Source organism: Aulonocara stuartgranti (assembly GCF_965226115.1).
Source record: "Aulonocara stuartgranti genome assembly, chromosome: 5".
Classification (NCBI taxonomy): Eukaryota; Metazoa; Chordata; class Actinopteri; order Cichliformes; family Cichlidae; genus Aulonocara; species Aulonocara stuartgranti.
In genome coordinates this window covers 10,460,160-10,487,280 of record NC_138943.1, presented here as the reverse complement: position 1 = coordinate 10,487,280, position 27,121 = coordinate 10,460,160, and the positions used below count along the sequence as shown (strand labels likewise).

The window sequence follows — 27,121 nt, the reverse complement described above, 5'->3', positions numbered from 1 at the left end:
AAACCCCGCCCCCGCTAGATGACGACACCGGGGGAAGAAATATCGAAACCAAACAGAGCCGAAGTCACTCTGAGTCCGCTCAGCAGTCCGGCTGAAAGTTCTGAACTGCAGCAGGATCCGTGGAGACCGGAGGGGATCTTATCCGGACCGGGGTCGTTTTAATGAGACCCGCCGATAGACGGATAAACGGACAGACAGGAGGACCCGAGGACTCGCTTTGTTCACTTTATCTCCGGATATTCACACAGAGAAGGACTCAAAACTTTCTCTTCTCTATTTCTTTTTCACACATAAGTTTTGCCGATTTGCTTTCTTTCTGCTGCTTTTTCATTGAAACCAAAGAAGTCGCTCAGAAACCGCCAGCTGACTGACGACAGGTTGCGCAACCTAGACAATAAGAAGCAAACAAAGACGTCACCACCAGTTCTCCCAGTTGCTGGTCCCAGTTGTTTTTATGTCTACACCGATTTCTGCTGCAAAGACAGACAGAAGCCAGCACCTAAACGCCGACTCTACTGGATTTCTACTAAATCTACTGGCTTCCTGTTGACCTGCAGTCCGGACCAGTCTGCCTCAAGGTAAAAAAAAAAAACCCCCAAAAAACCCCCAACCTGGCTACTTAACAAAACTAACCAAACCATAAACGAATGCGCCTGTACAGACACATGTAAATAACATTCAAACTGTTACTTATAAAATGCAAAAGTATTATCTGTGAAGTGCACTTGAAGTATTACGTCATATTCACGTGTATTTCACTAAGCTTCGTGCATTGTCAGTTTATAAAACGATAATGCAGGTGTATGAGGCAGAGAAAAAGCGCTGTCCTATCAAATATGAACAATAAGAACAGCAAAGATCATTCCTAAACTTTAAAGTAGTTGCTTGGGAAAATCGAGCTGGAGTTTCGCTTTGTTTCCAGGTATGACGTGCTCATCATCATTTGGGTTTTGCGCTCTCGTTTCCGGTAGTAAAACCTGAAACTGAACTTTTAGACAGCTTCACCCTTATTTTCAGGCCTGCAGATCTGAGCTGATGAAAACTGAAGCTGTAAGTTTTATGACAATTTAGGACCTTGAATGATTTACGTTTAAATGCATGTTACAAACTGACTGGATTGTAGCAGTCTGAGTGTGCAGTGTGAACACTAATCATAAACAGACAGATGCATTAAAAACCTCCCAGAATGACACAGTAGACTCAACAGCAAAATACGGCATCAAATAAATTATGAAAACAGGAAGAAGAGAATAGCTGAAAAGCTCTGTAAAAAGTAAAAGTAAATTCTACAAATCAGATTTTCATTTAAGTTATTTAAGCAAAAATGCCAAAAGAAATTGGGATTTTATTGGAGTGACTGTTGAGTATATCTGCTGCATATCTGAGTTTCTGACCAAGTTAAAAAACAAAACAAAACACTACAGTGCCACACTGTTCCCGTGCGGTTCAAAAGGTTCGGTGGTGAAAACTGCTTCATCTCCTTTTACCTTTAAAGTACATTTGTGGACGGTCAAAACAGCGGTTCTGACTTATCATTCATATGGAGATAAAAGTAAAAATCACAAGTGAGGCTACGTTAAAGACTTAAGCAAACTCAGAAACAGGAATACACACAAAAAGCCGAGATTAAACTACAGAATGAAGAAACCTTGTAACAAATACCAGTGGGATTTTTGATAACTGCATTTACTTAAACTCAGCCTTGTCACAGATCTGCTTTACCTTTTTAGATGATAAAGTTGGATTGTAATTAAGATTAAAAATAAATAAATAAATGTTAACAGTTGTGTAAACTCCCGTTTCCCATGAGCTCTAGCCCCTCTCAGTTTGAAAAGTCAAAAGTTTATTCTGTTAGTCTATTTAATAACTGTTGTAATTTTGCTGAGCTATCTAAACTATTCCAGCAAATGTTCACTTGTTTTTGAATATGAAGAATAAACAAAAGAAACGGGCATCATTAACAAAATGCTGAGTGCCACTACATTTCAGCACACACCGTTACACACCCCACGAACGTTTTCTTTTAGATTATTTTTAAGAACCGGATTTCTGATTATGAGCTGAACAGAACGTCATGGAGAAATCATTCATCTTAGATTCAGTGTTTGTGTATTTGGGGGTGGATGACGTTGCTGCTGTGACTCAGGGTGTTTCAGCAGAGTGAAAGCAGCATTGCCCCACAGCAGGCAACATAGCGTTACCACAGCGACCACAGGCTCTAAAAAAACTTTACATAAGTCTCACTCACTCACACACACACACACTCTCTCTCTCTTGCATGTGTGTGTGTGTGTGTGTAATTGTTGACTGTATTTAAAGCCTGTTTAAACTATAAACTGTTGTGCTCTGATGCAACTATCTGAAAGCTGAAGCACCCATCAGCTTACAGGAAGTTGCATCATGAAGCCTATAGACACACCGACTGTGTAACATGTGAGCAGCGGAGACGCAGAACACGGAGAGATATGATACAAATATAACTTCTCTTACTGTATGTGAAAGTGTTACTGACAAGTGTTCAGCGGACAGAAGGGGCCAAGTCAGAGTGTCACCTGCAGAGGGCGCTGCAGTGCGGTCACGGCCTCTAAAATTAAACAGCCAAATTACCAAACACTGAATGAAACATTACTTAATCATTAACAATAGTGCGCTCCTCTTCATAGTAACTGTTTAGGATTAAGGATTACTGCAATTTTTAAGAGCTTTTTAATGCTGCATAAATTGAGACTCTTCACCCTTTTATCATACTGACCATATAATGACAAAATGCATTTATAAAGGTGCAATGCACAGATACACACGCCTGTTATTAGTGCTAAGTAAGATACTAATAAATTACCAGAATCTCAGAAAATCACGTTTAAAATGCTCCAGAAGTAACCAACAAGAAAAGCAAAGTAAAGAGGACAAGTTCAGTGATTGAATTAGTGGAGATGAGGCCACCCAGAGGTCAGATTGGGGAAAAAGTGTCTGAAAGTGAGGGTTTGGAGCACTCTGAATCCTGGCCTTTTGGCTCACAGGTATTACTTCTAGATATGGTGGCTTTATTCATTGAAATATTGGCTGTGTTTAATTGGGATAGTTTGGGACTGTACTTGCTGCAGCATATTACTTGGAAGTGTACATTAACCTGATGATGTCCCCAATCACAGATGAGCGCCAGCGTGTCTACAACCAGATCTCAGCTGTGTCTTAAGAGGCTTCTGGACGAGCCTCAAGTCGATTCACTGAAATGTAAACGAGCCCGTCTGGCTCCACCCCCTACCTCTACTGGGATATCACCCTGCCTGAGACCCACAAGCCCCGCCCCCACATCCAACTCGAGCCAGTCTTCATCAAGAGTTGGGTCATATTTCCTCTTTGAACGGTGTGAGAGGGAAGAGACCTACAGGGCTGTGCATGTGCACACACAGCAGCAGTACACCTGTCAGGTAACACTCAGAAAAACGTCACTGTTACTTTTAATAAGAATTGAATACATGTTAAAAACTGTACTGTCGATACTACAGAAGTAGTGTTAATGATAATATTAGGAAGAGATTACTGTAAAACACTTGTGAAAGTAGTGACTGTATTGTACATCATACTACGTTACCCATGACAGTCACTCCTTTTTTTCCCCACAGGTGCTCCCACTGCGTGGATACCAGGAGCGGTTGGCGGCCTATGACCGGATTGGTAAACATGAAAGCATCTGTGCTCTGCAGGACGTTGTAATTGGCCAAAACAAGGTGTATGTCTTCCTGCCTGGTCACCACGGTGACATGCATGCGTATGTGCGCAACAGGAAACGCCTGAACGAGGAGGAGGCGGGGCTTTTGTTCGCCCAGATGCTGAATGCTGTCATGCACTGTCATGACCACGGAGTCGTTCTGAGAGACCTGAAGCTCCGCAGATTCGTCTTCATCGACAAATACAGGTGAGACTCCGAGACTGGTGCTTTGGTAATAGCACTATTACAGCAGTAATACCTGGGACTGTAAAAGACAGATGTAGGGCCCAGGTGGAAGTGCTGTGAAATATTAACTTTAATGGCCTGCAGGGGGAGACTCTTGTGGTTACAAAATACATTCACGAGGCATATCATAAATGGATACAGTCCATTCACGCTTACATTTGTAGTCACAAAGGTCCATTTTGAGGGAGTCTAAAAGAATGCATACTACTCCCAACAAATGGACAAGTATAAATATCGCTAGATTGATCTTACTAGCATGAAGGAGGCATATGGGGGGAAAAAAAAGTACCTCTATTAGTACTTTTACTGTATCTTACAGTCTTGGCTACTTAGCCAAGACTGTACAAATACTACAAATACTGCTGCTGATAAACTTCTGTCTGACTAGTGTTTTCTTTTTCTTTTCCCAGGACTCGTCTGGCACTACTCGGACTCGATGACTGCGTGCTCCTGCATGGTAACAACGACGATGACTCTCTAACAGACAGACATGGCTGTCCTGCCTACGTTGGCCCTGAGCTCCTGACCAATGGGAATGGGTCGTACTCAGGCCGTGCCGCAGACATCTGGAGCCTGGGCGTGTCTCTGTACACAATGCTGATTGGCCGATACCCTTTTCAGGACACGCAGCCTGCTGCGCTGTTTGCTAAGATACGCCGTGGAGCATTTAGCCTGCCCGATTGGATGTCGCCAGAGGCCAAGTGTCTGATTGGCTGCATGCTAAGGAAATCTCCCACTGAGAGACTGACGGCATCTGAGCTGCCGATGCACCCGTGGCTTACCAAACCTCGCATGCCACACAGCAACATGCACAAGATACATCACAGCTCCCACACAACACTACAGAATAAACAAGAGGACAATGACCAAGTGGTGCCAATATGGACTGAGACAAATTAAAAGACATCTCTATTTCCTTGTGAGGACCTGAACTGCTATACTGAATCCCTGCAGCCTAAACCTGATTCACACTTCAGGTGTAAAACCTAATCTGGACTATAAAAACAGCGTCTTCGGGATGTGTGGCTCCGTCCTCACACTCAAAACTCCAAAGAGGTCTTCACAGATATAGACACATTAAAAGCACAGCCGCACTACAGAGACAGTCTAATCCTGGATTACTTGACCCTTATGTGCCTTCTTTCTCTACCTGTGTCTCAGTTCAAGCCCGGCCTCTTTTAGGTGGCAGGGCCTCCAAAGGTGGTTTTCTTTCTCAAATTTTCCTTACAGTGGACTCCCAGCAGTCACTTGTTCCAGCAGTAACAGACACAAATGAGAACTAATGGTGTGTTCAGGTGCACATCCTCAACAAGTGCAGTGGAGAATATCCTACATCCCAATCTGCCCAACTAACATGTACTTGAGCAATATGATTAAGCAACTGTCATCTACTAGACTGCCCCTCATAAACTGAAGGTTTGAACAGCAGATGGGTGTGGCTTCTGTGCTCAGTGCTATCAAAGCTGTATATTAGGCATACCTCACTGACATCACATAGAGCCAAGTACTGCAATAAATTGCTAAAATAGTGTTTAAAGGAAGGTTATGTATACATATGTTGACCTTGTTATTTGAAAATGTTAAAGGTTTAGCATTATATTTTTATATATAACAATAAGGCATAATAGGTCCCCTTTAAGGGCAAAAAAATGTACTTGAGTGTGTTGAGAATTGCCCTGAACGCACCTTTATATTTAAAACTGTGGACTCAAAAGGAGGTGGAGCTTAAAATGGGACATAGCTTTTTTGTTTCAGTGTTTACAATGCTGATTTCCTTCTGTGATTGTGAGAAAGATCAAACACATCTTTCTGAAAAACATTAGGAACCAGATTATACGGTAATTGTTTTTAATATAAAAAATGGCATTGAAAAGGAATACAGCTTCAGCTATCAGTGTTCTCATCCATTTTTACACAAGCAGAGAGCAGCCATGGTTGATAAAATATTTTTCAGATCTTAGCAGACCTTAAAATCAAAATTTCATTGGGTAATTTAATATAATTGTTTTTTGTGGACTTATAAAAAAAATCCTGTATCTCATAATAATCTCCACAAATTATTTATATTTTGATACAAACTTATAAACTGTTTTCTCATGTTTGACATTTATTTGTGAATGAATAACAACTGTTTATTCTGGGACACATCTTATTCTCTCACAATGTCACTGAGCAATTTAATTTGGGAATAACAGGATAAAGGAGAAGCAACATTTGTTGACTCATTAAGAAAATAATGAAGTGATGATCTTGAGATAATGGAATACGATTAATCATCACTTACTGGTCTTGTGTGTCTATTGAGGATGATAATAATTAGAAACAAACCTCAACTCAGACAATAAGCTGCTTCCTGGTATGCTGTATGATTCTGGTCCAACTTACAGATGACGAGAAAAAAAATAAAGGTTTTGAAAAATGTTTTGGTGTCAAAGTTTTTTTTTGTTGAATTTTAATTAAATAAACTTGACGTGTTCTGAGCCTGCATATGGTACATACATGTGTACACACAATCCCCGTATTATCTTAAGACAACATTTTTTCAAGTCTGAAGTGTACCTGTACCAGCATTTTGGTATCATTGGCTTGCAATTTTACACCCTTAATTTTTAAACATAATAATAAAAATAATACATGTTTGTATATAACTGCAAACAAGTGAATGACCCTTAGAGGTGCTAGAAAGAGAGACTGTTGACCTGTCTGTGCAAGTGCAAAGTTTAGGGTAGCTCCATATTCAGAGAGGGTTTTGGGAAAAACTGATGAAATTTCCAAAAGTGGTGCAGAGTATCATCTGCTAATCATCCAGTAATAAAGAACTGGAGAGTTGCAGTAAGAGTAGTCTGAGTATAACTGGAACTGTTTCATAGTATTATAAATTATACAGCAGTTAAGAAATTCCACCCTTTTTTTTTAATATCAGTAGTTGTACTGATATTTGATAGTTGTGGGGTGATACCCAGCTACATATTAGTTGAAAGCACAGAGAAATAAAAGAGTAGCCTTGACTTTAACAAAGAAAGTAGGAGAAGAGAAAGAAAAGAAAGATTACAAGTAAACATAAATACTGACAGGAGATTTTCCCCCCCTCACCTTCATGTTTTATTATGAAATCCCACCTGAAAGCAGAGTAAACACTCTGTGTTCATTACTTCAGTCAGACCTCTGACTCACCTCTATTCCATTTCTGTGAAACCTTCACTTCACTTAGAAGTCTGATAAGAACCACAGGCTGCTCTGTCCTTGTTCCAGTCTAAAACACATTGCATCAGCAGTCAGTAAACTGTCCCGCATGCGTCACTAAATCAAGAGGTCAGTGGGAGCAGCCATTTAGGAGCCGGCGTCAGTGTCCATGTCATCAGCTTCATCCCCCTCTGAGCGGCAGATCTCGTCCAATGCCAACTCTACAAGATGTGAAAGATGGCAAAAAAAATGTGACAGTTTTAACGTATGAGAACACAAGAGCAATCGGGTAAGGTGTAGAGATGGCACGATACCACTTTTTTATGTCCGACACCAATATCATAAATTTGGATATCGGCCGATACCGATATGAATCCGATATAGTGTGTTTTTTAATCAATAAAACTGTTTTTTTAATATCTTGCTGCTTTTTGTATAAGTTCATACTCAAGTTAAAAAACCCCAAAAAAATCCACTAAAGCTATTCCTGTTATACCTGTATGCAAAAAATGCACTGCACCCAAAATATTTCATAGTTCAGCAAAACCCATCAATCTAATAAACTTAAACCTACTCCATCCTCCCTATTCTAGTATTTTAAAGAGTAAGCAACCTAACTAATAGGGCTCTAAAACTCCCAGCAAAAAAAAAAAAAAAAAAAAAAAAAAAAAGGGAACCACCCTCCACCTCATGATGCTTAATCGACGTAATCAACTTTAATTTGATGCAGTGTGAAAAAAATGCCCAGAAATCAATTATTTTTCAAGAATAATTAAATAGATTCAACATCTTTCTTCAACAGAATTGCAGACTGCACAGATGGTACCTTCCCAAAGGAAAAAGTACTATAGCTTACTAGGGTATATTAGACTTAATAGTTACTATATACAGTAATGGACTTCTATTCATTTTACATCAGATTAAAACTTTGGGTGTAAGATTCAGATAATAATTTAATAAAAGCTAGACATTTTAAATGAGAATAAGAAAGAAAAGTATGTCTTTGTGCCCCCTTCTCCCTGTTCATGCCCTATCGGCCCCCCTGGCTAAACTTTGCTAGATCCACCCCTGCACAGTTACCAGCCGTCAGCTGCGTAGAAAAGGATCCTGGTCTAGAAAGTAATATTAAATAAATTCTAACAACAGATTATCAAGCTTAAACATGCTGCTGTTATTCAGCCGCTGGTTTCCTCTTTCTGGTGCAAAGTGGGAGATAAACAAGCAAGAGAGACGGACTCGCGACAGAAAAGCCGATCAGCTGATCACTGATCAGTTTCATGATTGAAGTAGCAGCAGGAGACGGAGAGAAGAGGCAGTCGCTCCATATATCGGTTGTTAAGCTTAACGCTGGAATGCTTTACAAACATTCAGAGATGAACTTACACACTTGCTTTACTTCTCTCTGGGATAACTTCCTCGGAGATGAAATGCTGGTTTGGTAGTGAGGCTACAAATACACACAGCCGCTCTATCACGTGAGCACACTGCGCTACTGTTATGAGGAGAGTTACGCCGTGTCGCAAGTTTTGTGAGGTGCTTTTTTTGATATTTAATGGATCGGATTACATTTTTTATTTCTCTCCGATATCCGATCCAGTAATCTACATCAGTATCGGACCGATACGTAATATTGGATCGGTCCATCTCTAGTAAGGTGTAAATACTGGATGATGTAGCTAGCAGTCATACTAAAATGGTCAAATTGATAATATCAATGACATTCAGACATGATTATGTTTTATTATGAGCAATGCACACTAAGTAGCTCTGACGTGGAAGACAGACAACAAAGAGAATTAGTTTAGATCACTCAAAGAGAAGCAGACCTATAAAGCTGCATCATGCATTAAATATGGAGAAAAAAAAAACAGAAAGCCATCCTGTCATGTTGGGCTGATGAGTATTTGTTTTCTTTTCTTTCTTTTCGTTTTGCACTACAGCAATACTAAAGTTACATTTAAATATCCAGTGATCCTGGTACATACAGCTAGATTTAAATACTGATGAACAAATAAAAAGCTGTTTAGGTTCGGAGATCTCATCAGGATACCCCCCCAGAAACTGCCTTTGGATGTTATCTGGGCACGTTTAGCTTTGAGGAGACCCCAGGGAAGACCCACAACTTACAGGAGGTTATAAATATATGATGTGACCTGTGAGCACCCAGCAGCTGCAGCAATGGGAGGTGGAAAATGTTGCTGGACAGAAGGTGCTGTTTCTTTCCTTAAGTTTTATTTCTGGCTTTTCTGATATAATACAGGAATAACGGAAGGTGGGAGAGAGAGGCGGAATGACATGCAGTGAATAGTGCGGGGGCAGTTGAATATAGGAGTGCTGCACTAAGGATTTTAGAGTTAAATTTATGGAGCACATGCTCTACCAGGTGAAATCCAGAAGCACCCCAAACCTCAAGTTTAATACCAGCATAATCACAGATCATCAGGTGGAATTCTAGTATAAAAATGGTTTGACAACACGTACTACCAGAGATGCCTCATCACACAACTGAAGACAGACATGTTGTTATCTAACAGCTAAAATTATCTGCGTGATACATGTAAGATTCGAGGTGGTAATTAGTCATATCCAGGAGGGGGTGTGTGAGGAAAAACTCATCATGCTCTTAGCGGTTAAGAGAAAGGAAAGCCAAAGCTCTTCATACAAAATTCAGCTATGTTTGAGTTGGTGTATTCAGGTGTAAACAGTTATAGTGGAACTTAAACATCACATTAAATCTTCCTAAATAGTTTAAAAGATTAATTCAAGGCTTAGATTCAGCGTGCATGTTTCTGTGCGTCCATACCCTCGCTCTCGGTCAGATCCGGGATCTTCCTCAGCGTGTCTCGTACAGCAGGGATCACCTGGTCGTACATGTGCAGCAGCGGCCTGCAGCTCTCGGAGAAGCTGCCATGATGCAGAAGCAACCAATGCAACAGCAGCACACACTCTCTGAGCAGAGATGCCGCTGAGTTGTGCCACCATGGCAAAGAGGAGCTACAGCATGGCTGCAGAGGTGAGGCAAACCCTGGAACAAGAAGCAATGCAAAGAAACCGTGTTTTTAGAGACAGACTGTCAGAATTATTATAGTTTTGTATTTATTATTGGGTTTGTATTGTTATTGTCATTTTGATTTTCAGTAGATTCAGTTTAGTTTTAAATTCAAATTCAAATTTTATTTGTCACACACACACACAACCATACACAGTATGACATGGGGGTGAAATGCTTGTAGCTGTACAATGCCCGACCATTAAATGACAGTTCATTTAAAGAGTGTATTTTCTTATTTCAGTTTTATTTTTATTGTTTGAAATGTTTAGTTTTAGTTTTTTATTAGTTTCAGTGTTTGTTTTAGTCTTTTTTATTATTATGGTAAGTAGATCAGAGGCAAGATTTCAAAATAAATGCAAGTATTACGATAAAAACCTTTCCAAAGCAAGTTGACTCAGATTGTTATAGACATCCAGAACTTCATCCATCAATGGCTCATCAGCCAAGTTGTAACAACATTTTATCAAAAACTAAGGATAATTCCGTTATATTTTTATTTTATTTATTTTTCCAAGTTCCAAACCTGCTATCCTTAGTTTTAAAAATTTCCAAGGTCTAGTTTACTTCTGTTAATTAATTTAGTTAATTATTAAGTTAATTATTTTATAATAGTTTTTAACTATAGTAATCTTTCAGACCATTGTGTTACTGACATTTCATGCTTTCAACCTGAAATATGACCAACCTGTTGGGTCTGTTTGCTCCTGAGAACCACGCAGATCTAACCACTGACGATGGAAAACAATCACTGCTGTCTGAACCAGCTGTGAAGGAATCAAACACAAATGCATAAAGATGCAACACTCGTCACTCTTCACAGGGACACAACATTGTTTCACACAGTTACCTCAGTATAACACTGACAGCTGCTCCGCTGGTTGGTAGCCCAGCTCTCTGATCTCTGAGTCATCAGTCTGCTCAACAAACGAACCACCTGACACACACAAAAAACCCCACTGATTATTAACGCAGACATATCGTAAATTCTCAAATAAAAGCAGTTCATGTGTTCACAATAACAGCATTCCCAGAACGATTAAGCAGTGTATTAAATGCATTGCTTAAAGTTAACAACTAGAAGAGGGAAAAGATTGTTTAAATCAATGCAATTGATAATTAGTAATATTAATTAAATCAAACATTAATAAAATCAACAAAGCACTTTGGGAGAAATGTATTGTGCAAATGTAAAGTGCAAAAGAAAGAAACACGATGCAAAGAGGATAAACAGTCATAGAGAACAAAGAGGATGAGCACATTGGTGGTTTTTTTTTTTTTTAAATAAATGCATCCTTAGGGTTTAAACACTAAATTTCAAATAAACCATGAAATAATTAGTGACCGATATTTTTTCATATACATTTTGATGGCCTTTTTTAAGATTAAGAAGTATGACTCAGGGTGTATTTTAAACTTCAGGGCTTCGCGTGGCCTGTATATTCTCATCCTCCCATTCTAACTTCATCTGGCCTGATCATCATTTCAGCTGCCAACAACTACAGACATCTTACAGTTTGTTCTTAGCTGAAGGAAGCAACTGAATATCTAAAATATTTTCCACATTTCTCTGAACAGGAGACTCACATTTGTTACATTTTCTAGGACTGTTATAAAAAAGTAAAGAAAATATGTGAAGGTTAAGATCCTTAACACAACTACTTGTGTAACTTTTCATAACATTAGCATTCTTAGACAAGATCCTGTCTAAACATGTGGATCAAAGCATGGCTACCACTTATAGTTTATATATATATATATATATATATATATATATATATATATATATATATATATATATATATATATATATATATATATATATGTATATAATAGGCTGGCCAAAGGAGGAGATAGAAGCCACTGACATAAAGACAAGAAAGCTCCTGACCATGCATGGAGGGTTTCACCCCAAGTCCAGCACCCTGAGGCTGTACGCTAAGCGGAAGGAAGGGGGCCGGGGACTGGTGAGTGTCAGCACCACAGTCCAGGATGAGACAAGGAACATCCAAGAATACATTGGGAAGATGGCCCCAACTGACCGAGTGCTCAGTGAATACCTCAGGCAGCAGAAACCCAAGAAAGAGGAGGGAGACGAGGAACCATCATGGAAGGACAGGCCCCTGCACGGTATGTACCACCGGCAGATAGAGGAGGTGGCTGATATCCAGAAATCCTACCAGTGGCTGGACAAAGCTGGACTGAAAGACAGCACAGAGGCACTAATCATGGCAGCACAAGAACAAGCTCTGAGTACAAGATCCATAGAGGCTGGGGTCTATCACACCAGGCAAGACCCCAGGTGCAGGCTGTGTAAAGATGCCCCAGAGACTATCCAGCACATAACAGCAGGGTGCAAGATGCTAGCAGGCAAGGCATACATGGAACGCCATAACCAAGTGGCCGGCATAGTGTACAGGAACATCTGTGCTGAGTATAACCTAGAAGTCCCGAGGTCAAAATGGGAGATGCCCCCAAGGGTGGTGGAGAATGACCGAGCTAAGATCCTGTGGGACTTCCAGATACAGACGGACAAAATGGTGGTGGCTAACCAACCGGACATAGTGGTGGTAGACAAACAGAAGAAGACGGCCGTAGTGATCGATGTAGCGGTTCCGAATGACAGCAATATCAGGAAGAAGGAACACGAGAAGCTGGAGAAATACCAAGGGCTCAGAGAAGAGCTCGAGAGGATGTGGAGGGTGAAGGTAACGGTGGTCCCCGTGGTAATCGGAGCACTAGGTGCGGTGACTCCCAAGCTAGGCGAGTGGCTCCAGCAGATCCCGGGAACAACATCGGAGATCTCTGTCCAGAAGAGCGCAGTCCTGGGAACAGCTAAGATACTGCGCAGGACCCTCAAGCTCCCAGGCCTCTGGTAGAGGACCCGAGCTTGAAGGATAAACCGCCCGCAGGGGCGTGCTGGGTGTTTTTATATATATATATATATATATATATATATATATATATATATATATATATATATATATCTGATTCAGAGAGTTTAGACTACAAAGCCACAGAGTTGTTGGAGGGAGATAGAGGAGCCCAGACTAACACAAAAAGGATTTTTCTTCTTCCCAGTTTGGATATTCAGAGCACACACAAATCCTGGCTTCAGATGCAGCTGACACACATTAAACAGAATACTGTACAAGTCAGTACACCTTTACAGTGTGTGTGCACTACCTGAAGGTCTAGCTGAATCCAGTTTGTGTGCGCTGTGTGGTTGTCTGGTCTTGTCCTGATGAACTGAAACAACTTCAAGAAAACACAGGGATCTAAAAGAAAAAGAATAAAAACTGCAATTGATTTATTCTGCTTCACACAGAAACTTCAATAACTTTGTGATTTTTTGAGCTGAAATAAAGATACATAAAAGCATAACAGCACACAATAAATGTCATCATCAGAAACATAAGAGGTGGAAACATGGCACTGAAATCTATGGAAGGATTCAATTAGATATAAATAAATAGTTCTGAGACTTGCTTCTTGTAGGACTTTGGTCGAGCATATAAATGATATTAAACTTCAGACAAGGTAAAGTGCTGCAGAGGGGGCAGCCTCACCATGCTGAGAGCATAGCTTCTTCGCCAGTGCTTCATGGTCAGACATCGATGTGAGGATGGACACACACTGTGAAACTGTCTGGAACCGGCTGTCCACTGACACACACGTACACACCACCGGCATCACACACTCTAACCTGTGAGAGGGAGGAATGATGCACACATGACTAACAGAGATTCATACATTTCTAGGTTTACACATATTGAGGCCTATATAAAAATCTTGAACATGGTTACGCACATCTAAAAATGAAGAAATTCATCATAAGCATCTTTCACATAAAATGAATAAACTATAGAAAACAAACACAAACTAGAAATTGCAGCTCTGAATCTCTTTTTGATTAAACTATAATTTTGGACTCTTGGACCCCTGTTGGTTTGGATGTTTCACAGACAGGATTTTTGAAGTTAATATCACAATGAAAAACTGATATTACCAGTAAAATTCACATTGTTGAAACTGTCAGGAGTCATGTTGTTAAGAAATGCATTTAATGATTTATGCTGAATAATTATCATCATTACTTTCCAGCACCTTCATCCAGGTCTTGAATGAGTTGTTGTGATTTCAGACTTGGTATGAAATGATAAAAGGAAAATGAAATTCCTGACACCATCTGGAGTTTTCCAGTTTAAAAGCTGGCCCCTGTGCAGAATAACTGTGGGATGAGTTTCACCATTTTCCAGAAACGTCTACAACTGATGGTAATGAAGTTTATATTTACATTTCATCACATTTCTACTTTTAGTAAGATGACCGCATTGACCATGAATCACCGCAGGTAGTTTACACTAAGATGTTACGCAAGTACTGTGAGCTAGTGGAAATTCAAACAACCCTATCACTCATCACTCCTCTGCCTGCAGCAGTATTCCACGCAACTGCAGCTGTATCATATTCATGTGTATGTATAATCCTGCAGACTTTGCACAATATATAGAAGCATTATCAAGCATTAAAATGGAGTTTCTGGTCACTTTCTCTCTTCTTTGCAGTACTGACAAACTTGAGAAACATAAACATAGTTTTTTCTTTGTTTCTTTTTCTCTTTATGTTTTCTTCAAAATCATGAAGAAGTCCTCTAAAAGACAAAAACAACCATCATGGGATCTGCGCATGTCTATACCAAGTAAGTAACAGGCGAAGTTTCACTTCCACATTACTTTTTAATATTATATTATTTAATGAATTGCTTACATTCTTATTCACAAAGTCTTTTGGTTTCCATATTGCTAAACTATACTAAACAAATGTGTTGCCACAGAATAAGATCTCTTAACCATCAGATTTCAATTAAAAATTTTGTGTACCTGTCAACATGTTTGTCTGGCGTTCTCTCAATTAAGACACACAGAGTCTTCATGGCATTGAGGGAAATCGCCTCAATCTGTGGGCTGCTTCCACCGGGCCACGGATCACACAACCGCAGCAGTGACTGTAACAAAGTGTTCTGAGAGCAGAGGTCCACTCCATCCGCCTAAAACAAGAGCGAAGATGAAATTACATCATATAAATCTTATTCTCTGTTCTGGTCAAGACAATGAGGGAAAGTTAATAATGTTTAATATAGCACAACAAAGTGAATAGTAATTCCCTCAGTACCTTACGGTCGATGGCTCTGCTCTGACTCTCCTTTGACAACACAGCCTCCACCACCTGAGGACCACGTAAAATGTCATTACTGCACAACTGAACAGCATTACAATTCATTTGGATAACACTTTACTGATAAAGGTGTGCTATGTTTTTTTTAAAGTCTGAAAAATATTGCAGCAGTCGTCTGAAACTTTATTATTTTTCTGGTATTGTTCTGTTATGCACATAATGTCACAATAATGCATCTAGTTCATGCTCATATTAAACAAGGACAAAGTTTCAAATTAAAATGTCAGCGTATGTAGATGTAACCCCTGTGACCCCAAAGTTCAGGCTTCAGACAGCTCTAAATACTCAGGTTCTGGAGCTTTTTTCTACTCTTTTTTTTCTCATATTGTTGGATTCATGTAAAATAATACAGATGTTTTCTTTATATTATTGTAGGGTATTTACCTTACAATATAAAGTGCCTCGAGGCAACTGTTGTTGCGATTTGGCGCTATATAAATAAAACTGAACTGATTTGAGTATGATGTCAATAAGGCCAATAACAAGATCACTAATTATCCATGCCATTGCCAAAGGGCAAAAGGCAGGGTACCTAATGGTAACTAATTAATAAGCTGTTAATTAGTGAGTGCTAAACTCAGATTAATTTTTCAACCAAAAAAATATCCAATGAAGCCAAGGCTGTTTTAGACTAATAAAGAGTATTTAGAAATCTGAACCATGCAACGCTACTATTGTGAAAAACAATATGGAACTCCCGACATTCACCATGCAGTTTGCAATTTGTATATTTGAGCCACCATTACACATTGTTACTATACTGTTGTTCTTGTGTCATCACCTCATCACTGTGGACAAGCAGGAGACAAAGGAGCCTCAGAGCAGCTAGGCCAATGTCCTCCACTTTAAACCCACATAAACGAGCCTCCTCCAGTCTTCGCAGCCCAGCAGAAGCTGCAGCAGTGCGGCCTGCTGGAAGTGTATTGGCAGCTGAAGAGTCTAAACCACTGCTGCTAGCGGAGGAGGAGCGGAGCGAGTCCAGAGACTGGCATAGCTGAGACAGGTGAAGGTCCAACAGAGAGAGGAGGAGGACACCTCCAGGACACGACCTATTTACATACACAATTTTTATTTTATTTTTTTAGATTTTTCTATCCAAATCGTTTAACCTACAACCAGTGGGTTATTTTCCATGAAGATATTTTTCTCGTTCTGACTTAAACCATTCATCCTTAAAAAATGAATCTGCCCTGTATTCGCCTTTCTCAATAGCCATCTAATGACTGATATGTCTATCAGCAAGGCAGTAGCTGTCATGCTGTTTTCACTCCTTTAGCTGCCGTTGTTTTTAAAGAGTTTGTCTCCATAATTCTGTGTTAAAGAGGAGAGTACATGCAGGAAGAACAAAGCCAGAAATTAATCAGGTTTAATGATAAAATTTTCTTTCCAGTCATCTGTTTCAGACTGGAAAGTTAGGAAAATTTATTCCAGCCATCCTCTTCCACTTATCTTTATGAGGGGGGCTGGAGTCTATCCCAGCTGTCACAGGGCGAGTGGTGGGGTACACCCTGATCAGATCACCTGTCTATCGCAGGGCTAACACATAGAGACAGACAACCATTCACACTCACATTTACACCTATGGGCAATTTAGAATCACCAATTAACCCAACCACACTAAGTGCAAGTCTTCGGACTGTGGCAGGAAGCCGGAGTACCCAGGGAGAAACCACGCAAACACGGGGAAAACATGCAAACTCCACTTCTGTGAAAATGATTTTTTTTTTATTATTATACTGGTGCTTTAAAACCAATTATAAAAACAACATAACACTCCATATAAATATATGGCCCTTGTAGCAATGCCCACAAAGTTTCTCACCAATGACAAAATAAGTTAACATAACCACCAGGACTAAAATGCTAAATATTTAGCTGGCCTACAACTCTATGTAGCTTTTATTGCTTTTAAAAAATTGTTAGTAGTTAATAAAAATGTATTTTTACACCGAGAAGTTAAAAGGTTAGCAATGTAAATGGACAATTACACTGCAGAAGTGATATGCCTCAACTCACTGACTTTGGAAGCTGCCATTTACTGATTCTGCATTTTATATAGATTCCATAAAATATTTTAAAGCAATAATGAATAAAAGTATCAGGTATTTCACCACATATCTTGAAAAAAACCTATCAAATTTGATTTAAAACAAATGAAACACTCTTTTGATGTGCTCAAAAAAATATCAAAGTAATCTATATACAGAGATCCTTCAGAGCCAAGGACAGAATTCATGTACGATATGGGGAGAATTTTCAGCATATTACATTAGACCATTTAATCTGCTTTTACACTGTTTATCCACAAGAGGACTCTGCTGTCTATAGATCAGAAAGTGTATGCTGTTCTTCTGCACTTTGCAAAGAGAGACTTTTTATTGTTTCAACTGAATGGCATCAGGGTCAGTCATCCTACCTGTTTTTGCTGCTGGCTGCAGATGCCGGTTGGCTCTGACTCAGCATGTTGAGTCCAGTTACAGCCAGACTCTGGACAGGATTAAGAGCAGCTCTGGGAGCTCCAGCTCCACTGACACCAGCTGCAGCATCAGAGTTGAGCAGAAAACCTGCTGACAGCCGACTGAACACATAAACAACACACAACATCAGCACATCAGTTAGTCTTACAACTTCATTTAGGTTTGAGAAGTATGACTAGTGATACAATCAATGCTACGGCTGTTTTTGAAACACTATTAGGGTAAAGTCAATGCTATAAAGTTTTGTATATTGTATGAAAAAGTTCTGTTTTTGAGGACTTGGCAACAGCATGTGATGACTGATTATCCAAATTTGAAGTCTGGTAGCTTGTTGAAGTCAGTTTCAACAAACAACAACATCAACAACAAAAGAAACCCACAATATGTTTGTTCCTAAAGTTGGATAAATTAATTTATTGATATACTTCATTTAAGCTGTTATTACATAAAATTTATTCTATCATCACAAATGTTAAACCTTTCTTTCTACTTTGCCAGTAACTATTACAGCACTGCTTTATACATATTACACTACATGTTACTGCTCAGGCTGTCAAGATTAAAGTGCAAGGTGTTTACCTGGATGTCAGGTGAATGTCAGTCAGACTCATACTCAGCAAATGAGAGAGCCCGAGGCTACTGGGAGAAAGAGGCTGCTGCAGCAATAGCCCCAGCAGGATGCCACCTGGTTGGAGGATGACACAGAATAACAGACACAGATTTTAATCAGATTAATACTCACTCATGTGATTGTTGGGGTTTTCTCTTATCTTTGTATTATTGTAAGGTAAAGCACCTTGAGGCAACCCTTGTTGTGATTTGGCGCAATATAGATAAAAGAAAATATAACTGAACATATACCAATAAACGTTTACATCGGTTCCTTTACAGATTCTGATAGTTGACGGCAGCTGATAACAGTCTGCATATGTGGTGGAACATTTATTGAAGCTGTTACTGTTTCTGACCCATTCCGTGTATATTCTGATGACCCTACATCAAGTGAGCATCAGAAAACAAATAGCTGGCAGAATGCTGCATAGATGATGGTGAACCTCACAGAAATGAAGGAACCGTTAGGAGGGTACAGAAATTTATACCTTCCACAGTACAAGAAAAATCGCATGGTAATGAGGTCCCAGATGCAGAGTCACTTTTGTGTATTATGTCATGCTTTATGAAATAAAACAACCTACATGTAACCTATTTCAAATTCTGATACATACATGAGCTGGATCACAATCAGGCAGACATTGTGTAGCCTGACTGTAGCATAAGGGTGTACAGGCTATTTTCTGACAGACTGTGTGTGGGAAACAGAACTAGCTACAAACAACTCAACTGTGTAAGGTCAGGAAGGTTTAATATTTCTTTCAGCTGTCCAGTAAAATCTCTAAAAATCCTAAAATTTCCTGGTAGCTTTAAAATATGAAATCTTTCAGGAACCCTTTGAAGGCACACTGCAGGGGGACTGACCTCTGTGCTGCAGATGAGACGGTCTGACAGACAGGAAGGGGTCTGGTCGAGACACATCACTAGATTTGCTGCTGGATGCTCCTCTCTCTGCTGCAACATATACATAGATATAGACAGGCAGAGTTTAACCACGAGCAGATAATTTTTGTCTTTGTAAATATATTGCTCCTACTACTGCCCCTATATTTTTCATGACATCAGCGTTGTCATACAACCCACCATCTCTCCGTGCCTTCACTGGTGTCACTCTGGATGATACCTGGGCTCCAAACATCTCCTTGGTGATGAAACCATTTCCTATTGGAGAGGATGAGCTGCTGCTTCCATGATTCAGGATTTTAGGACTGTGGGGAGAAAGAAAAAAAAAAAACAACAACCCAGTAATAATTGTGACCTCTAACTCTTCTGGCTGTATTAGAACTTGACTGAAGAGTGGAATTGACTCAGTTATCTGGACTCTACATGATAAAATGTGGCATTAAAACATTCAAAGCTATTATCTATCACGTTTTCCAGTTTTCCTGTCATATACAGTATACATTCTTACAACGGCAGCTTCCCGTTTTTTGTAGTCAAAGTTGTAAATAATGAAGTCTGAGTATGTATAAGTAATCCCTATGAGTTAAAAGCTGAGGATGACATTCCTGGTTCAGCAAGGCTTAAATCTGTTCTAGGAAGCACCCTGGACCCAGTGCAGGTGGTGGGAGACAGAACGACTCTGGCCAAAATAACATCTCTGATGGACAGAGTCTCCCACCCCATGCATGTAAATGTTGCTGAACTGTAGAGCTCCTTCAGTGACAGACTGCTGAATCCTAGATGCGTGAAGGAGTGTTTCTGCAGGTCCTTTCTCCCTGCAGCTGTCAGACTGTACAACCAAAACTGCTCCCAACAAACATAGATGTTTACATCAGCGCTGTAATTTGCACTAATCAACATAACTACTACTGTTACAACTTGCACATTACATACACACTATGTGTGTGTGTGTGTGTGTGTGTGTGTTTGTTTCTGTTCTGTTCTGTCCTGTTTGTATATGTGCTTTTATTCTGCTGCTGTTACAACCAGATTTCCCCTTGTGGGACAAGTAAAGGATTATTCTAAGGCATATTTATTCATGTTAAACTCTCCCTTTAAAGTAAAATAGTAAAAGCAGAAAGCTGACAGCAATAAACAGAATTTTGCAAAATGTTTACAAAAATAAAACAGTAAAAGATTAAAAATGTTAAGACAATCTAAACCCCTAAGTAACAAAGTATTTGATTATCAGCTCTGCTGATAATGTTGAGGATGGCTGACCTGTTCTTAGGCAGCGGAGAGGCTGTTTTGTTTTTGTCTGAAGTGTGCAGTTTGGTCTTCATCTCATTGATCTCTGCTTCTTTAAACTGCAGTTCAGACTGCAGAGACTGAACCTGTGCACAGAAAACATGCCAGTGTCATATTATTCCAAAGGATCATAACCACCATATGCTCTATGCTTATGTGTTTTTAGTGCCTCACCTTCCTGTTAAGCTCCTTTTCCCTTTCACTATACTCTTTCTGTCTCTGAGTGTCCAGTAGGGTCTGATTCTGTCTCTGAGCCTCCTTCTCCTGTTGAGCTGCTTTTAGAGAGTCCCTCAAGACCCGGATCTCCCCGCTCTTCAACACAATCTCCTCTTCCACCTCCTTCAGCTAATAACATACACAAAACACAATAACTTATCTAAATAAACAAAAAAATGCAGAAATCCTGCTTTGTAAGACATTTGCTACTGATGAAAATAGATACATACATCTAACGTTCTAGTACAGATATCCAAATTTGAACCAAGGCTTTATTGTATACTTCCATGTTATGGAGAGAAACTAGAAATGGCATAGAGTCTCAGGTTTGTTAAGGAGTATAGACATTATAAAGTTAAAATACTATAATAATTTTCACAAAATATTAAAGCTACGTGAGAGGAAAAAAATGAAGGAAGGAAAATTTGCAGCCTCCACTTTCTTAAAAAAGAAATCAGGACCTTTTGGATGTTGTACTTTTGGACAGTCTCCATTTTAAAAGAGCCTCACCTTCCTCTTCAGCTCTGCATGCTGAGCCTCCAGGAGACCGTAGGAGTCCTCTCTGTCTGACCCAAACTGCTGCTGCCTGTTACCTGAACAGCAACAGCTTTATCAATGTGTTCAGTACAAAAATCGACTGTATTAATACTTTGATAATGATTTTTGCATTTGTATGTTAAAGGACTTTACAAAAACTTTTCAAATACAAACGATTAGCTACACACTAATTTTTTCAAAGGTCTTTTTCAAAATGTAAGGAAACACATGAGAAGATATTTTGTTTTCTTATCCTCCTGTTTACAAGCAAAGATCGATGATTTTACTCAATTTGAGCTCTTGATTGGATTAATTAGCAGGTCCATATCAAATGTTTTATTTACAACTTTTAGCCATTCATCTGTTTTTGATGGTTCTCCTGACTCCTTCACAAACATCACATTTTGTCATCTATTGTTATATCATCTTGTCTATCTATACACACGACTGTACTTGTGAATCCTGTCTCTGAAAGGACAAAACACCATAAACTGTGCCCACGTTTCAAATGCCCACTGGCTTTTGGTTACATAGAGGAGCAGATTCTGTCCCAGATGAAGGTCCAAAACACTTTTCTTAACGTGATAAAGAAAAAATAACAGGAACAGATGAGATGGAATTCACACCTTTTCAATTCTGGACTGGGAAGATAAAATTGCATGTGGTTTATTGTGTTAAATAACTGTTGTTAAAAAGAATACTACCCTCACAGGAACTGTGTAGACATAAGCATAATTCTTTTTTGAACACTGACAGTGATTTATTCAGTCTCCATCTCGTATATTAAATTAGTTTTTATGATATTTCAAGAAATACTACAACAGGTTAGGGGTTGTTTTTTTTTAGAAGGAAGACACTGAAAAGGTACTTTAATGTGCTGCTTGCATGAATATCAAAAAATAATTGAATTTGCTTCAGCTATTCCTAAAGGCAGCTCCCTGAGTTTTAGATAAAAGAATGAAATATGACATTTAACACATGTAGGACGGTTATTACACTGGTTTCCACGTAATTTTAGAACAGATTTTAAAATCTGAATGCTTGCTCTTAAAGATCCTGCAAATCTTCATCTTCATGAACTATGAAACAGCTCCACCACTTGGGTTATTTTCCAGGTGTCTTCTACTACTACTACTGAAGACATAACCTTTATGCTACTGCAATAACCTACAAAATCCTAATAATGGTGTGCCACCATTATCAGTATGTGTTTAGCAGTGCCTTTCAGAAATCCAGGTACTTATCAATTAATTTCATTTTGCTTATTGCTCTACTTTTACTTTGGGAGTTTTATCATATTTCCAAGGCTACCATGATTTATATTTATTATTTCTACTTGTTTTGCTTAACTTATTATTTTTTTCATCTAATGCTTTTTTTATTGCCTTGTTGTTGAGTGCAATTTGTAAAGATTTTATTTATTCACCTGCTCAAGCCCATCTATGAACTAACCAAAATTGTATCAAATTACATTTTCCATATAGTTTTGTGGCTGCAAAACTGTAATATGGACTTTTTTATGCAGCTCATTTTGCTTCTACAATGAAAGTGCTACTTTTTTTTTTTCAGAGAGCTACATAAATAGTTTTTCTTGCTTGCAATTTTCAATGGTAGACTAGAAAGACAGAAATCAATCTATTCAATGATTAATGCACACGATGAAAAGGAATTAAGCATACTGGAATGTACAGTGGGGCAAAAAAGTATTTAGTCAGCCACCGATTGTGCAAGTTCCCCCACTTAAAATGATGACAGAGGTCAGTAATTTGCACCAGAGGTACACTTCAACTGTGAGAGACAGAATGTGAAAAAAAAATCCATGAATTCACATGGTAGGATTTGTAAAGAATTTATTCGTAAATCAGGGTGGAAAATAAGTATTTGGTCAATAACAAAAATACAACTCAATACTTTGTAACATAACCTTTGTTGGCAATAACAGAGGTCAAACGTTTACTATAGGTCTTTACCAGGTTTGCACACACAGTAGCTGGTATTTTGGCCCATTCCTCCATGCAGATCTTCTTGAGAGCAGTGATGTTTTGGGGCTGTCGGCGAGCAACACGGACTTTCAACTCCCGCCACAGATTTTCTATGGGGTTGAGGTCTGGAGACTGGCTAGGCCACTCCAGGACTTTCAAATCCTTCTTACAGAGCCACTCCTTTGTTGCCCGGGCGGTGTGTTTTGGATCATTGTCATGTTGGAAGACCCAGCCTCGTTTCATCTTCAAAGTTCTCACTGATGGAAGGAGGTTTTGGCTCAAAATCTCACGATACATGGCCCCATTCATTCTGTCCTTAACACGGATCAGTCGTCCTGTCCCCTTGGTAGAAAAACAGCCCCATAGCATGATGTTTCCACCCCCATGCTTCACAGTAGGTATGGTGTTCTTGGGATGCAACTCAGTATTCTTCTTCCTCCAAACACGATGAGTTGAGTTTATACCAAAAAGTTCTACTTTGGTTTCATCTGACCACATGACATTCTCCCAATCCTCTGCTGTATCATCCATGTGCTCTCTGGCAAACTTCAGACAGGCCTGGACATGCACTGGCTTCAGCAGCGGAACACGTCTGGCACTGCGGGATTTGATTCCCTGCCGTTGTAGTGTGTTACTGATGGTGACCTTTGTTACTTTGGTCCCAGCTCTCTGCAGGTCATTCACCAGGCCCCCCCGTGTGGTTCTGGGATCTTTGCTCACCGTTCTCATGATCATTTTGACCCCACGGGATGAGATCTTGCGTGGAGCCCCAGATCGAGGGAGATTATCAGTGGTCTTGTATGTCTTCCATTTTCTGATGATTGCTCCCACAGTTGATTTTTTCACACCAAGCTGCTTGCCTATTGTAGATTCACTCTTCCCAGTCTGGTGCAGGTCTACAATACTTTTCCTGGTGTCCTTCGAAAGCTCTTTGGTCTTGGCCATGGCGGAGTTTGGAGTCTGACTGTTTGAGGCTGTGGACAGGTGTCTTTTATACAGATGATGAGTTCAAACAGGTGCCATTCATACAGGTAACGAGTGGGGGACAGAAAAACTTCTTACAGAAGACGTTACAGGTCTGTGAGAGCCAGAGATTTTCCTTGTTTGAGGTGACCAAATACTTATTTTCCTCCCTGATTTACGAATAAATTCTTTACAAATCCTACCATGTGAATTCATGGATTTTTTTTTTCACATTCTGTCTCTCACAGTTGAAGTGTACCTCTGGTGCAAATTACTGACCTCTGTCATCATTTTAATTGGGGGAACTTGCACAATCGGTGGCTGACTAAATACTTTTTTGCCCCACTGTAATTGCCGGTGGAATTAACATTCCACAGCATATTTAAATGTTTAATAATTCTTCTTCTCCTCTTTGCTGCTTCCTTTAGAGTTTACCCTAACAGATAACTTGCTTCCATCTCAAACCATCTTTAGCATCCTCCTCTTTTACACCAGCCCTCTGCCCATCCTCCTTCACTATATCCACAAAACTTCTCTGTGGTCTCTCTCATTTCCCCTGCCTGGAAGACCCATCTTCAACATCCTTTGTCCAATATATCCACACTTCCTCCTCTGCACACATCCAAACCTTGTTAACCTTGCCTCTCTAACTTTGTCTCCAAACAACTCCACCTGAGCTGCACCTCTGATTTACTCATTTCCAACCTTGTCTATTTTTGTCACTCCCAATGAAAACCTCAACATCTTCCACTGACACCTCTAGCATCTCCTGTCTATTTATCGGTTTCCAAACCCTGCCATCTTGTAAACCTTCTATTTCACTCCCGTTCTGTTCCTTCTGTTACAAATCACATCTGAAACTCATGTCCGCTCACTCCACCTTTCCTGCACTCTCTACTTCACCTCTCTTGTGCACCTTCATTGTTTTGAATGACTGACACGAGTTATTTAAAATCACCCACCTTCACCTTTCCACCTGTCTTCCTTTAATTTACACACATAATGCTCTGGTGTTTAATTAAGGGCATATTTTTACATAAATAATGTTAATAATAGTGTAGATTAAAAAAATACAAAATAAATACTCACCCAATGGTTCTCTACTTGGTATCCCCGCATTCTCTCTGTGGCTACTGTTTAAAGAAAATGCATTTTCTCTGCTATGATTAGATGTGGTTTTGTTCACAGGTTTGTTCTGTCCAAAGGAGGATGGCCAGGATGACCCGCGGGCTGGCTGAGTCGTTTTGGATCCTGTCCCTGGCTCTACACCTTCCGAAGCCGACGTGATGGCTTGCGAGGCGATATCATCGATTTCATCTAAGACTTCCTGGGTGAATTCTTCATCATCTCCAAAAGGGTCATCAAAAGCCACTGCTGTCACTACATCCTTGTTAAGGCCACGGAGACGCTTTGTTGGGGGACAGTTCATGCTGCATGGGGGGAACATATCATTAGCATTTGTGAGTAATTCTCATGCATGCATATTCACAAACACTAAGAATAGGCGACTGTGTGGGTCTCTTAGGAATAACTAGTATAACTGAAGATAACTATTTTAATTAAACCCGTACTTTGCGATTAAAACTGATTCGTTTAATCGCTTCAAGACTAGCCCTGAAATAACTTAGGTACAGCATCAGCTAATAACTTATTAAGCAAAGTCACGTTCAGGAATTGAAAAAAAACTCAGGCTAATGTGACTGAAGCAAAAAGAAAAAAAAACCCAAAACGCATGTTTCTTATTTTAGCTTAACTACATGCATGAACACGTACAAGTTTCTTCTGACTTTATTGCGTTACCTTGCCTCTGGCTTCTCTGGCTGTCGCTGCTGCCAGCTAAGCTAGCAAAAACTAGTCGTGATTTCCAATGGGAAGTTAGCCTGCTAAGCTACAAAACCTCATTCAGTCAAAACAATATTTGGATTTATTGATTAAAAAGACATAGAGAGTGTCTTAAATAGAACTCCTTTACACGGCGCCCATGAATTAAACTGTGAAATGCTGTATAATATGGTACAACACCAAACTAAAGTTGACAAGACAGAAGTGTGTCGTTCATCCCGCTCCGGTGTGCCTGATAACGTGACCAATCATAGTACTGCTTTCGCTGTTCGGCCAATCATTGACACCGAATTCCTAAACTGGGTCTTTTACAGGTACCCGTTTGAGACAAACTATACTAAACGCGCAAATTGGTATCCTTAAAGGAGTAGCTACGCATAATAGTTACTGATCTTGTTAAGGGTGAACTCATGACTGAAGCTTTCCTTAGAACACTGTTTGGAAATAAGGGAAATACCTTTATTATATAGCCCAGAATGTTTTTTCTTCGCCCACGTGTGTGTGTGTGTGTGTGTGTGTGTGTATGTGTGTGCGTGCGCGTCTGAATTGGGGCAGGGGCAGAGACTATTTGGGCTATTTCTTACGTGTAGTAACTTCTTGAAGTGTCTGGTGGTTGCATGGCAACCACATAGTGATTAAAAAAATCCGTTATCCTGTGTCCAATATCACTGCCTTATTCACCCTTCTCTACATAACATTAAACCAATATTCTTCATCCCCAGTGGAAATTAACATGGGTGTAGTAAGAAAATGAAATTTAATTCATTAAACTGTGCCCTTGTAACACCCACCACGTTGGCGTGTATAATCTGACATCAGCTGCCAGTTTTGTATCCACATCCTATGAATCCCTACATGTACGCTCTCTTCATAT

The 27,121-nt window shown here is 39.6% G+C and overlaps 2 protein-coding genes across 3 annotated transcripts; one reads left to right on the top strand and one right to left on the bottom strand.

Moving 5' to 3' along the window:
• The first annotated feature begins 48 nt into the window (after nt 1–48).
• On the top strand, nt 49–6,379 carry LOC309706012 (tribbles homolog 2-like). The gene is made up of 4 exons (XM_082532190.1): nt 49–578; nt 3,153–3,431; nt 3,627–3,919; nt 4,369–6,379. The coding sequence occupies exons 2-4, from the start codon at nt 3,153–3,155 to the stop codon at nt 4,856–4,858; spliced, it is 1,062 nt and encodes a 353-aa protein (XP_082388316.1). The 5' UTR covers nt 49–578; the 3' UTR covers nt 4,859–6,379.
• Nucleotides 5,866–26,512, bottom strand: atrip (ATR interacting protein). Of its 2 annotated transcripts, none has more exons than XM_082532188.1 (18): nt 26,206–26,512; nt 25,495–25,835; nt 21,434–21,516; nt 20,882–21,052; nt 20,681–20,793; nt 19,601–19,725; nt 19,382–19,471; nt 18,485–18,590; nt 17,845–18,006; nt 16,210–16,477; nt 15,366–15,419; nt 15,074–15,240; nt 13,760–13,896; nt 13,377–13,468; nt 11,041–11,127; nt 10,879–10,957; nt 9,945–10,166; nt 5,866–7,362 (listed from the first exon to the last, which is right to left on the bottom strand). In XM_082532188.1, exons 2-18 carry the CDS (start codon nt 25,832–25,834, stop codon nt 7,289–7,291), a joined length of 2,370 nt encoding a protein of 789 aa, XP_082388314.1. In that variant the 5' UTR covers nt 25,835; nt 26,206–26,512; the 3' UTR covers nt 5,866–7,288. The 2 variants fall into 2 exon arrangements, with proteins under 2 accessions (XP_082388314.1, XP_082388315.1); XM_082532189.1 differs by having other exon boundaries at nt 19,382–19,468.
• Nucleotides 26,513–27,121: the final 609 nt, after the last annotated feature.